Source organism: Colias eurytheme, chromosome 9 (assembly GCF_061535395.1).
Source record: "Colias eurytheme isolate Ceu_HAF_F1 chromosome 9, ilColEury1 Martin Lab GWU primary, whole genome shotgun sequence".
Lineage (NCBI taxonomy): Eukaryota > Metazoa > Arthropoda > Insecta > Lepidoptera > Pieridae > Colias > Colias eurytheme.
The window spans coordinates 9,297,077-9,310,772 of NC_142988.1; the positions used below are offsets into that span (position 1 = coordinate 9,297,077).

At 33.8% G+C, this 13,696-nt stretch overlaps 3 protein-coding genes and 1 non-coding gene across 4 annotated transcripts; 3 read left to right on the forward strand and 1 right to left on the reverse strand.

Annotated features, from left to right (window-relative positions):
* Positions 1 to 313: 313 nt before the first annotated feature.
* Positions 314 to 387, forward strand: TRNAI-AAU (transfer RNA isoleucine (anticodon AAU)). The gene has a single exon. It is a non-coding gene; the product is annotated as a tRNA-Ile (tRNA).
* A 4,664-nt stretch (positions 388 to 5,051) lies between these two features.
* LOC149906027 (uncharacterized) lies at positions 5,052 to 5,801 on the reverse strand. The gene has a single exon (XM_090105907.1). The coding sequence runs from the start codon at positions 5,714 to 5,716 to the stop codon at positions 5,153 to 5,155; it is 564 nt and encodes a 187-aa protein (XP_089962033.1). The 5' UTR covers positions 5,717 to 5,801; the 3' UTR covers positions 5,052 to 5,152.
* Positions 5,802 to 6,717: 916 nt separating this feature from the next.
* Positions 6,718 to 7,265, forward strand: LOC149906028 (uncharacterized). Its single transcript, XM_090105371.1, has 2 exons — positions 6,718 to 6,813; positions 6,915 to 7,265. The coding sequence occupies exons 1-2, from the start codon at positions 6,718 to 6,720 to the stop codon at positions 7,263 to 7,265; spliced, it is 447 nt and encodes a 148-aa protein (XP_089961497.1).
* A 1,233-nt stretch (positions 7,266 to 8,498) lies between these two features.
* Positions 8,499 to 10,236, forward strand: LOC149906029 (uncharacterized). The gene has a single exon (XM_090105546.1). It carries the CDS (start codon positions 8,597 to 8,599, stop codon positions 9,803 to 9,805), a length of 1,209 nt encoding a protein of 402 aa, XP_089961672.1. The 5' UTR covers positions 8,499 to 8,596; the 3' UTR covers positions 9,806 to 10,236.
* Positions 10,237 to 13,696: the final 3,460 nt, after the last annotated feature.

Consider the following 13,696-nt stretch of genomic DNA (forward strand, 5'->3'; position numbering starts at 1 on the left):
AGTACGTACATACCTAACTCATAAATAAAAAACTATAGAGTCACCGCTCATTCAGATTAAACACAATTATCTGGGTATACACTATACCTACACCCTGAAATCTGAAAAAGGAGAAAAGGAATAAAATATACACGTACTTACCTAATGTAGACTTTTTTTTCAGTCATTAAATACCGCATAATGTGTTTGTAATCTATATCTTGTATGAACCAAATTTAATTACTGGGCTTTAATTTACCAAAGAATATTTATTTCTCTATAAAATGTACAATTTTTATGTGAAATATGTGAGTTTTTAGCGTTTTTCTACAACGGCCCATTAGCTCAGTTGGTTAGAGCGTCGTGCTAATAACGCGAAGGTCGCGGGTTCGATCCCCTCATGGGCCAAATACTTTTTTATTATATACCTACTTACCGTTTCACATGACTGCGCTCGGTTTTTCCGGTATAAAAATAAACATAAAAATGTAGCTCACAGTGCAGCCAATGTCACGGAGGAATAATGTAGCTTTCTAGTGGTGAAAGAATTTTCCAAATAAAATCGATTGCCTGTAGTTTTTGGTGAAGCTTTGAAACAAAAAGTTTTTGTTCTATAATAATAGTGAAGGACTGGAAAATGTAATATTCCTCTGATTTACTAAATTAACTGCTAGCCTATTCGCCGTTTTCTATTTGAGAAAAAAATAAATGCAGGATTTCTTAGTATTTTTATTGGAGTTTACAAGGAGTCCTTTCAAGTAAATAGGTAGGGGTTTTTAGAGATTGTTTGTACGAGAAAGAAGAAAATCTAACTAATTATTTTTTATCTTTTTATCTTTTTGCTATGCTTTTTACTTATTTGGATAGTCGGCTTCTAAACGAAGTAAGCCTTCCCATAAACATCGAAATTGATAAGTTATCACAAATTAAAAATAATTTACTATAAAACAACGACGTGTCAAGTTCTATATCGTAGGACGTAGATAAACCTGGAGAAATTGTTTTATTTAAACCGAATCCTATTTGTATAAAGAAATAAAAAAAGCCTTTGTTTCATTATATCGCTTTTATTTAATAACTGTTACTAGATATTAATAACACTTACTACTCGTTACTGTTTTTACTTACCTATAAAGTAATCGACTCACGTCCACGTGTCCGATTCCACTGGGTGCAGATTCTTGGAGGTGAAATGTATTGTAATTGGTATTTTACCAAGTAGCCTATACGTGAGGGAATCTCTTACCAATGCAGTAGGTAATATAAGGCACAATTTACCATTGCATCATAATTCAGATAAACAAATACAGTCATATTAGGCACTATTTACCAGTCTTAATTAAATTAAAAATATTTTTGAACGAAGATTAGCTATTATATAAAGATGACCGGTTTAAATAGTCAATATATGTCTTTCGCTCCCTTTCAGCTTTGAATGTATCTGTATAATTGACAACCAGCTGCTGCCGAAGGCACCAACCAAAATATTAATATAGATAATATTTGGCTCAAATTTATCCTGAAATGAGCTAATGTTTGATAAAGGTTTTCCTTTTCTTGAAGGCCTATTGTCACGAATAGAAAGTCGAAGCCAAGTAAGCGTGAAGATTTCATTACGATATATCATATAATATAACCTTAATTTAAATTAACAATACCTTTTAATAAAATGCATTTCACAGTGTCAGCTGACAGCACGAGCGGTGAGAACCAATCGAGGGCATTTAATTATTTCCCCGACAATGACGTTTTAACGAGTGTATGGGGACCAATAGAGTAATTACTTATAAGACTCGTTTATGTAAATGCTTCTTTGTAGATTTCGATACATAGTAATATATTAATTACAATAAATTATACTATTTGTTGCGGAAGTGCTGAATCAGTGTTTTTGCTCAGCATCATACGGTAATTATATACAATTTGAAATTTATCGTTTGTGAAGCGAGAAGCGACTTGTTTGTATAAAATTAGATAGATATATAAATAGAATTTAGCTGAGGCCCTTTGGATTTTTTGTTAATTTCATCACTGGAAATCTCTTTACTACTCTTATTCAGTTCACGGGATATCTATTCTAAGGTGTCAGTAGGTATAATCGCACTCTTATTGGCAAACTAATAACGCAATATTTCTCATTGTAAAATATGTAGGAATTAATTAAACTTAGTTGGTCAATATTCTGAATATCAAGAGGACTTTTACTGAGCCCTTTTGTAACGAGGCTCACATTATGTTTCAAGTGGTTTTATATTTTAAAGGGTCTTTATTCTTTCGTCTATATAATATATGTAGACATGTACTGAAGAGCTTTGGTATACCTATTACCTATCTATAGTTATGCCTATCAGTAGAAACCTTGTAGAAACCAATATTTGTTCACTTGATATTGCAAAAGTAGAGCTGTGGTACTTTGAGCTCTACAAAAATATGCAAAAAGGATTATGTGAATAATTTATTAGAGTTTGGTGAAAATATTCAAATTCAAATTATTCATAACAACAATGTTATATAATTGGCGAATTTGTTTACGTGGGTGTCGATGTGTTACGGTTAAAGTTGAACGGTTCTGTATTTATAACGAACATCGGGGTTAGTGTCATTATTTTTGCTACATATTTAACTAATTTACATTTGTTTAATAATTATAATTATTCCCATATCCCTCGATTAACACCAATATGTGAAATGTTGATTCTGCTGTATGTTTACTGTGATGTAGGTAAATAATATATTATCATTTAAAACTTCTGCGACTAATAGAAAAAATGAAGTACCTACTTATAGCTATATTATAAGACTACGCGTACCTAAAGAATAAATTAAATGTTATTAATGTTCGCGTATAAAAATTTCCATTTTTTTATATAATATTATTCTAAGCCTTATATCAGCTAGTATGTATCTTATTAAAAACACAAATTCAATGGAATTTATTATTTATTAATAATATTAATCATGCCAGTTAGTTAAAGTATTTGTAATAAATCTGTATGATTTCTCTTATTAATTCAAAAAAATTTAAAGTTGTACCACTGGTAGATTAACTGTGAATATTTTAACTCTTTGACAGAAAATTTAAAAGAATGATACTAAATTGCGAGTATCACAGGCAAAGCCATAATAGAGTCATAGGCTATAATTTATATTTTACTAGCGGTCCGCTCCTGCTTCGCCCGTAGGTATTTGCCCCTTTTACCTAAATATTTATTTGTTATCTTTGAGTGATCTGGGATGTATAGTATCTACGGTCTACCTAATCTGGAATCATATATAAATCCAATAATAAAATTATTATAAATATCGGTCCAGTAGTTCCTGAGATGCGTATGTCAATTTAAAAACTGATGAAAGCTTTAGTGTTTTTTTGATTTTCACAAATACTATAAAGAAGTTTACGTTAGAATTTGACTGTTCTAATACGACTGTTTTGTATAAGTTTAACCGTAACAAATCGCCTACAGACAACAGATTGGCCAGAATGAAATACGTGAAGCAAATACAGCGTAATATATCGTGTGGATTCAGGCTTCTTTGCAGGACGATCTGATACCATTTTAATTCTAAATGAAATTAAGGATTATCCGTGAAATCCTGCGCTGCGTAGTAAAGATAATCGCATGTTTTTGTTTTACTTACACATAAAAATGTATGTATGTCACGAAAAAGGTAGAGCACTGGATATTTAATTTTAATTTATATTGCGATAAACATATTTATCAGATGTATTAAGTAATACTACCTATAAAATAATCTGAATCACAGGTACTATAAAAAAAATCTTAGATCTCTACAAGGATAATTATAATTTATGCTTGATTTACAAACAAGGCATTATTTCAGGAAAAAATAACAATAGGTACATTATGTATCTTATATAATGAATGAAGCAGCCATTATGCATGACTCATAAATATAAAGGTAATTGAAATAATTTAACTGGTATCAGTCGGTTCTTTGTACATCATGGTTTTTCAAAGCTAGCTTACTCGGTAGATATCTCATAGCTATTAATACAGCGATAAAGTCAATTAACACTTCTGTGTCATTAAACACAAAATAAATAGTACAAGTATTTTAAACTATTCAACTTAATAACGCTCGGATAGTCCGTAGGTTCCTCACTCAGACGCCCTAGACTCCGGCCGTCTGGCCACTCAGCCGGAGTTTTTTTTTTCAGCACCGCCGCGAGGCGAGATACTTGCTCCCCCCTTAAACTATTCAACATTGTTATACTTATTATTTGCAGATGTAATCGTCATTATCATAGACTAGCTGTGCCCCGCGGTGCCCGCTCCTGTTGGTCATAGCGTGATGATAAACCTTCCTCGATAAATGGGCTAACACCGAAAGAATTTTTTAAACCAGTAATTCCTGAGATTAGCGCGTTCAAACAAACAAATTCTTCTGCATTATGTAGTTATGCTTGATTTACAAATTAACTAGGTACTATAAACATAATGAAATAAATAATCACTAGTATTAATTTACCTATTGATTGATAATGATGATTTTGAAAGAGGGTTTGTTTATACAATTTACAGTTTACAGTTTAGATAGGTACCCGTTTCTGAGTTATAGGTACATATTTCCTACTTTGGTACATATTCCTTGATTCTTATTTTTAATATCATCTTTGATGAAGTGTGATATACATGTAATTTTTTCGTATGTGAATGAAGGCAAAGAAAAATACAATAGGTATGTTGTCAAAAGGGGAATTAGATATGGACCAGATTTTCATTTACAGCTGTATTGTTTTTTTAGACAATGTAGATAATATTCCATTGTAATTTTTAGTACTTACCTACTTAGGTACTTATGACGAATAAAGCATGATCCATGGTTTTATCACAGTTTTATTGTGTACAGCAAATGATAAATATGCCGTAAAATAGCTGTTATTCGGTTAACAGTTTTTTATGTTAAATTGATAAATAAAAATGTAAAAATTTCATATTTATGAAGTTTTAATTTCGAATAATCCTGTCTTCTCGAACCAGTTTTTATCAATAAAAGACCTTGACAATTGTTTACTAAAAGTAGTTTGAGGAAGTCAAATAACAGAATCATTCATGTATGAAATTGGTTTATTGCGCAAACTTACAAAATAAACTTATAGATTCTCACTTTTGTTAATAAATAAATAATACTTACAATGACAATTTTTCTATTAAACAAGGAACATGATAGCAATTAACATGATTACAGGCAATTTTGTAACGTTACGTAACGCTGCACTATTCGTCATACGGCTATTGATGAAGTACAGTATTTTATCACAATCCACTTTATAATTCGTCTCTGCTTCTCTGCTATACATTATAATCCTACAATACGCGTCTCGACTAACATACAACCGCATACGCGTAATGGGATCCAAAACAGTGGTTATTTTCCAATCTATCACGCTTTCCTTTTGATTGTTCACTTTCGGGGCAATATCTTCTTGCGGCCTTGGTTCTTCGCTCCATAAACTGACATCGACATCGTCTTCACTCATTTTCCTAGTGTTATAGTCATGTATATGGTTCCTTAGAAAGGATTGTGCTATATAGCAGTAGATGGCCACTGTTTCTATGAGCTCTACGTCCTCTATCCGGAGCCAGCATTGCTCGGAGCGCTCGTTACGGAAGGGCAATTGGAGAGGTACTGGCAACACAAGATACGGCTTATTATCGACGTTCCTTTCGGCGCCGGTTAGCATAATGTTTGTAAATAATAACGTGAATAACATTTTAACTGTGCAGTTGTATCGACGTCATTATCGTAACTAACCGATTGTCATGAACTAAATGTTGTTGCGGTAAAAGGTAGTGCAGAATTGAGAATAGTGCGTTGCCTTCACGAGTCTAAATGATTATTGCCTCAATTTACTGCCTATTGTTCAACAATGTTATTAAAGAATGGGCAAGTTGATGAACATATATTTATTTTTATTGGTAAATGATACGCTGTGCCTTCAAGGTTCGTTGAGTATACAATAGTATTTTAATAAGAAAATAACAGTAGAAAGATTATGATACAAACCTTTTGGTTCCAAAGTTTAATTGCAGTTTTAAATGAAATAAAAGGTTTTTTAGAAAAGTACATAGTTAGGTCAAAAGTACATAGTCTGGTAATATATATTTTTTTGCAAAATGGAGATAAAAATAGTTAGGTTTAGTGTCAAAAATTTGCAGCTGAAACGTCTGTATTTTTTTGATTGCGTTGCCTAGTAGTTTAATTTCAAAATCGGTCCAGTAGTTTATGCGTGAAAACCATACATACATACATACAAACCTTTCCTCTTTATAATACACTAGCAATGCCCTGCGGCTTCACCCGCATAGATAGCGATATCGGATATCGTGAGTCGTGACAGTGAAAAGTCAACTATAGCACAGTATTACAATATTATAGGAAATATGGTAATACTGTGACTATAGGTTTAATTTTTAATCACATGAAAATCACCTTTACCCCGCGTCCCGCGCGCGCACTACGGCCTGCTCATTGTATTGAGCAGTATACCTACTATATTCTGTATCACTATTGACACTTTTAAAAATCCGTTATATCTTTTGAATGGAATATCCAATTTTTTTACATTTAAAAAGTGTTTTGCTGGTATTGAAACAATCTATAATAAAACATCATTTAATGGGATAAGGATTAATATATTATGTGTATGTAATGGATTGAACGCGAGTGAACGCGTTCACTCGTTTACTTACCTCGGAAGTGTAGTGTCGGAAAATGGAGGATCAGAGGAAGATGTCGCCACTAGGATTTCCAAGGCCCGAGGAACCTTTGCACAGCTCCGAAATATATGGCAATCACGGAAACTTACCCGCAAAATAAAACTAAAGATATTTCGATCCAATGTCAAGACCGTGTTGCTGTATGCCTGCGAGACGTGGAAGGTGACAAAGAACATCTCTTCGCAAATCCAGGTTTTCCTGAACCGCTGCCTTCGTCAAATCCTCGGTATCTACTGGCCCGAGACGATATCCAATGACCAGCTTTGGGTACGCTGTGGTGAGATCGCGATTGACCAGCAAATTAAACGCCGCAAGTGGAACTGGATTGGCCACACGCTCCGAAGGGAAACTGATCATATACCAAGGCAAGCCTTAGACTGGAACCCCCAAGGAAAGCGTAAGCGTGGTCGTCCTAAACAAACCTGGCGGCGGACAATCATAGACGAAGCCAAGAAAATCGGGAAAACCTGGAGCGAAATCAAAAGGGAAGCTCTCGATAGAAACGCCTGGCGGAGCACTGTGGATGCCCTCTGCCCCAGCTAGGGGACACAGGAACATAAGTCAAGTAAGTCATGTAATGGATAACATGGTTTGATTACTGTCGGCACTTCTATTTACTTTGAAAACGTAAAAAAAGTTGTTGTAGTAACATATTACATAACCACTGAAGATGGACATATGGTATCGCTTGTATACGTAGTATATTATTATTAGTCTGTGGTATCGCGGACTTTCTTGTAGATATTGATCCATTCTATAATACCGTAGAACATTTTTTTGTTCTATCTTCATTAGGTAGATTCCGCAGCGCACGCGATGACAGAAGTTTTATTGAGGAATTTTTTACACCTTGGGTTACATTATTGCATTTTTGGTAAGGATCTCTAATTTTTTTGAAAATGAAATATAGCCTATGTTGCTCAGTGAAGATGCAGCTTTCTAATGGTGAAAGTATTTTTGAAATCGGTCCAGTAGTATATGCGTGAAAACCATACATACATACATAATTACAAACTTTTCCTCTTTATAATATTATGTATTATAGTATGTATTATAGTATAGATATATTAGTATCTAGATGAAATGGTCTGTGGAAATGGTGATAGTACTATTGCCATCTGTAAAATTTATAACGTACTACTATCTAGTCTTGCCTTGCCATCTACATTAAATTGCTCTATTTCACGATAGATGGCGTTGTCACTAATTTAAGGTGTATTACATTTACTAATTGGAAATTTAGTTATTTGTAAAAAAATGAAAAGAACTACTGATTTCGGTTAAAATTGATGTAATTAAAACAAAAAGAAATTTCCTTTTAAGTTATTATTTCTGTCGAGTCTTTGTTGTACTCAGCTATGGTATGACTCATATGCCGTTATGTTGGTATATGAACAGCGCGTTTATATTGGTAGAACCGTTTTATGACGATATTATTATTATAATCTGTGAATAAAATGAAACGAAATCGCAAAATCATTTAATGGCATTTAAAAAAAGGTAAGCTTCGCATTCGATTTAATAAAATAAAACAATGCTTCTGCCATTTATTTAAATATTTATAAACAATATGCAATAACTTCGGAAAGTGCGATGCCATCTTTTGGGGTTATATTATAAACTAATTAAAATAAGTTTTTACTCGCCAAAGTATAGATGGCGTCGCTTTCTTTAATAAATGTCAGTTTGTTCGAGGTGTCCCCCCCTGATATATTCACAATGTTTATTTGCATTGTGTTGTGCTAATTTTCAAAAGCAGAGCCGGGCCGTGGCATGATGCAGCGCTTGGCGCTTACTTCAGTTCATTGCGCGCGAGTGACAGTGTTGAACGTGTGAATAGTTTTGTTTTGAAGAAAATAGAAATTTTAGAAAATATGCAGCGGTATTTTTATGGATTGCTCTTTGCAATCCTAGTGCTATCTATAACTGGTCCGTTAGAAGCTAAACGAACTTTCGGTGGTGGAAGACACAGTTATCCTAAATCTGGTGGCCTCTCGGGTAGTGGGGGCAGTCATTCGTATCCACAATCAGGCGGATTGTCTGGTGGGGGTCATGGTTATCCTTCGTCTGGCGGAGCTCATGGATATCCGTCTGGTGGACTGTCTGGAGGAGGACACGGTTATCCTTCTTCAGGGGGTAGTCATGGATATCCATCGTCCGGTGGCAGCCATACATATCCATCATCCGGCGGATCTCATGGATATCCACCCGGAAAAGGACTTTCGGGCAATTCCCCAAGTACGGGTGCGGGTCATACAACTAATGTGCACTATCATTACAATTATAATCCTCCACAACAAATAAGATACACTCCAGTTCACGGGGGTGCACCTATGAGCTATCCCGTCTATCGTGGATCGCCCCCAAATTACGTGTACCAATACAAAGACTCCGGCAGTAAATACGGTACGCTGCTGGCTGGGCTTGCGCTGCTCAACCTTGGAACACTTGCTGCTGGAACTTATGCTCTAAGTAAAAGTCATTCTTCAAACAATTATACGCCCCGGCCGGGCGAGGTTTGCAAATTCGGTGTTAGAAAAGACAACGGCGATTACGAAGAAACCAAAATAGACTGCAACTTGATAACTAGTTTTATATTCGAAGAGGAAGCTAAGACCCAAAGCGGAGGAGGCACAAACACGACAGTAATTACAACGGTGACCAATGTAACAACCGTAAATGGTCCAGCAACAGACTCTCCGCAACCAGCTCCGAAACAATTGTATGAAATGTTGCCCAATGGTACGTTAGTTCCTGTGAATGTGACTAACGAAGCCCCAGCAAATACTACGAGTAATATGAATAATGAATCGAATAACACAATGACGTCATCAGTGACGATCACTACAACGAATACGACAGTCACTAATGCACTCGATGTGAAGGGAAAGCCCGTTGAAGTCACGCCGGGAATGCAGTGCTATGTGATACGACACAGCCCAACATCGAATATGAAGCGATCTGTACCTTGTAAACTTTTGCAAACATATGCCGATCAATCGTTAAAGAAGAACTCGGCGTCTAAAAATATGCCAGCTTTAACAATATTGACTGTAATTGTAGGAATGTTAGTGTTTCATTAGATCGTAATTATGTAATGCTTAAAGACCAAATTTCTAAGGGGTCTTATGATAAACCGTAAGAGTAACATCCAAATTGTCGTATGTTTAAATTAATACACGATTGTATTGAATATTAGCCAATTTACAAACTTGAATGTAGCTAGTTGTAAAATCAGCTCCGTCCGCAAAAAAATGCGATAGCTACAAAAGTAATGGAAACACTATGCATAGCTGGTAAAAAAATTATTTATATCTATTTTTATGTAAGAGCTCAGTAGGTATAGGATTAATAATTAATATGCCCTTGAACGCAAACTCTTTAAATTGCTAAAATACATATTTAATTCTCTCGAACGTTTCGGGTTTTCTGGAGTTTCTAGAGACTGTATTGTATTATTTCATTTGTGATATTTTGATAGTTTTTATTACTTAATTAAAGTTGTGTTACTAATTATATTGTTTTATTAAACTGACTTCAACAGCTATTTAAGTATACAGTTATTATTTAATTAAAAATGATATTAGATGAACCAATCGTAGATTGAAATGTTTGAGTAGGTAGGTACTAATGACTGCAATACAATTAAAACTGCATCTATCGCCTACTACATTAAAAACACATGTTAATGTAGCCGTTGTCGTAACTACATTAACTATTGAATTATCAAAATTTTGATAATATGTAGGTACCTACCTTGTTTATTTAATGCTGATTGACGTCTTGCAATATATACCTATGTACCTAAATGTAATTTTTACTGAAAAACTCAATAAAACAAAGAGTTGTGATTGCCTGAGCATTATTCGTCACAAAATAAAAACTGAAGTAGTATGTATTCGAAAATTATGGTTTGACATGCGACAAGTTTTAATGTGTTCATCTTGGTGTTCATAATTGTGAAGAACACGCAGTCGAATACGTTTCTTGTTCCTATCGAAAGTCGATCGATTTAATTGATTCCAAGTAACATAGTATTTGCACAGTATTACAATATGTATTTGTATGAAAATTCCAGGTCAGAAACCTGTTAGGCGAAAACTTGTATATTTAAAACATATAAGTAACTAAAAATAATTATATATACCTAGTTAAAAAAAAACTAAAACGATAAAACTTATGAAATGTCACGGATCCTTGATAAGTGTACTAAGATTGAATTAAAAAAGTAAGTCAAAATCAAGTCTCGACGGAGTCGATTTCGTCCAAAAATACAGGTGAAGCCAACAAAAGCGTGTTCAAATAAGAAAACGTAACAATAGAAAAATATATTTTTTTCCTGTCTTAACATAACAAGACATGAATTCAGTGTACTCTCTATTCATAACATTAGTTTGAATTACCAAATACCTGCTATTAATAAATGGCTTAGAAATTCATGAGACAAGGCTGTATGAAGATAAGTGATCGTTTAAAGACAGGAGCAATATCGGTAAAATGGTTTACTAAAGGATTTGATGGTTATGAGGAGAAATGTTCCCACAAAATCAGATGATTCTAAGTTGGCGGCTCAGGCAATCTATAGGGTAGACTGGGTACAGTAGTGACAATTTTAGATTGTCCGCCTATATTTTTTAAATTATGCTAATAATCTGAACAAAAACTGTGTTATAAATTTATAATGTATGTAGTTTATTCATTGGTTAACGACTTAATTTTAAAACTTTAGGCCTAAATCAATTAGTTAAATTATGAAAAATATTTATTTAAACAAAGGAAGATTGTCACAATCGACCACATCCCAGGGACGGTTGTGACAGTACTGGGGGTCAATAGTGACAGTATGATAATTATGTGAAATGATTACCCAAGAGGATAGAAATGCTCTAAATGATCACGAAATACTTGTTCATGACTTTACTTATTACTTACATTACAAGAAATATTTATTTTTTATAATATGACTCATTTAACAAAAAATACTTTCCTCACAAAAGTGATAAAATCTGGTAACAGTTTAAACTTTCACAACTTTCATTGCACTAAAGTATCTTTAGATATATGTATTATCAGTCTCCATTAATACTGACTTTCTATAATAGTCTTCATTAAAAATTAGTAAAAATTACAATACTTATCAAAGAAATGTCAATCACATTCATCATCACAATAAAACTTATGTTTGAAGGAACTCTACTTTACTTTGAAACAAAACTCCAAACGTAATAAAAGTGCTCATCTTTCAAATAAAAATAAAAATATTCTCATGGTATCTTTCAAACAAAAAAAAAACAAAAAAATATTCTCATAGTAAAGTAGTAGGTAGCTATGCGAAAGTCTATCAAAATAAGTAATAATATGCAGCACTGCGCAAAGAAGTCCTGCGTTTTACTTCATCATACGCTTCTTCGTACTGCGACACAGTACACGGTACACACTTTGAGTTTTTCTGATGCGATTTCTAGGCATCTATAAAACAAAAACAACAGATTTTACTTATGTCACAACCGTACCCGGTTAAAGTGTCACAACCGTAACCAGAGCCTGTTTTTATAAAAATACAATCACCACACCAAGACAAAATAACCTACAATAAAAATGTAATTATTGATATTAAACTGCTAATATGTGACTTATATCGATGAATAACACTCAATACCCTATCAGCATAGATATTACAGTAATTTGGAAATGAAAATGAACGAAAAACCTTACTTTTTGGCGGTTAAAATCAAAATGGGCTTCTGCTCACGTACTCACTGCGCGGAAAATGATGCAACCCTGTGAAACAGGTTGAGACGAGCAAGCCGCTCCTCTTTCCCCTTGCATGACCTCTATATTTTCGAAAATATGACGACTGTCACTACCGGGACCTGGCACAACTGTACCCAGTCTACCCTACTAATATTATCAAGCTGAAGAGTTTGTTTGTTTGTTTGAACGCGCTAATCTCAGGAACTACTGGTCCGATTTGAAAAATTATTACGGTGTTAGATAGCCCATTCATCGACGAAGGCTATAGTCACGCTGCGCTAAGAAGAAGAAGCGGATCACCGTTCACGAGGAGCGCAGCTCGTCACTAATGAAATTCTCTTAGACTTACGACTATATCGTAATACGAGAACTCAAAATGTATTTTATTTGATATCCGTAGCGAATTATTGCATCAATATCTAATAAGAATTTCAGTACTTTCTCGATCGTCGATTTGTCAATGATTTATATCTGACGTCCTTTACTTACTGAATTATTATAACATTTTCTCCTTTTTGGGTTGGATAATATTCTCAATTATACGTATAACTGAACGACGCCTTTTTTAAAAATTAGGGCTATGTGTAAATTTTTATCTCAAAAGCTAGGGTGCCGAAAAATAATAAATAAGTACATATTACAAGTAGTACTCGTATACAGTTATATTTTTTTGACTCGCCAATGAATGCAGTTGCAAATGGAAATCTAAACGGTGTTTTATATAGGTAATGATTATAATAATTATAATTAATTTATGGATACATTGTACAATTGTACATCAATTATTACACAGTGCATTATGCCACAGACTAATAATAATATACCTACTACGTATACAAATTATGCATACATCATAGTTATTTATTATCGTTAGTTATCGTCATATCTAAACAGAAAATCTTAAATATTCTATTAATTTTATCTAGAATCTTCGTATTTACTATGAACACTTTAGTATATAAATTATATCTACACCACCATATTCTTCATCAAAACAGTCTATATAATATGATGAATATTTATTAACACATTCATCACTTGGTATTGACACCATACATCGTTTTCATTAGTTATAATATTATACTATTGTCCTTAAATCATAAATGCCGTGTCAAAACGTTACTTTACGCAGACTTAGTTCTTATTTTATTTTGCTTTATTGTAAATTGGCACTGTTGGCGCTTTCCGTGCGCCGCGGCCGCAACGCCCACTGTGAAGAA

What these genes read in the sequence shown, in the direction of transcription:
- LOC149906028 (XM_090105371.1), top strand. Translation starts at nt 6,718, where the DNA reads ATGGAGGATCAGAGGAAGATGTCGCCACTAGGATTTCCAAGGCCCGAG. An exon ending in GCAATCACGGAAACTTACCC is followed by an intron (nt 6,814 to 6,914) that starts GCAAAATAAAAC and finishes TCGCAAATCCAG; the next exon opens with GTTTTCCTGAACCGCTGCCT.
- LOC149906029 (XM_090105546.1), top strand. Translation starts at nt 8,597, where the DNA reads ATGCAGCGGTATTTTTATGGATTGCTCTTTGCAATCCTAGTGCTATCT.
- LOC149906027 (XM_090105907.1), bottom strand. Translation starts at nt 5,716, where the DNA reads ATGTTATTCACGTTATTATTTACAAACATTATGCTAACCGGCGCCGAA.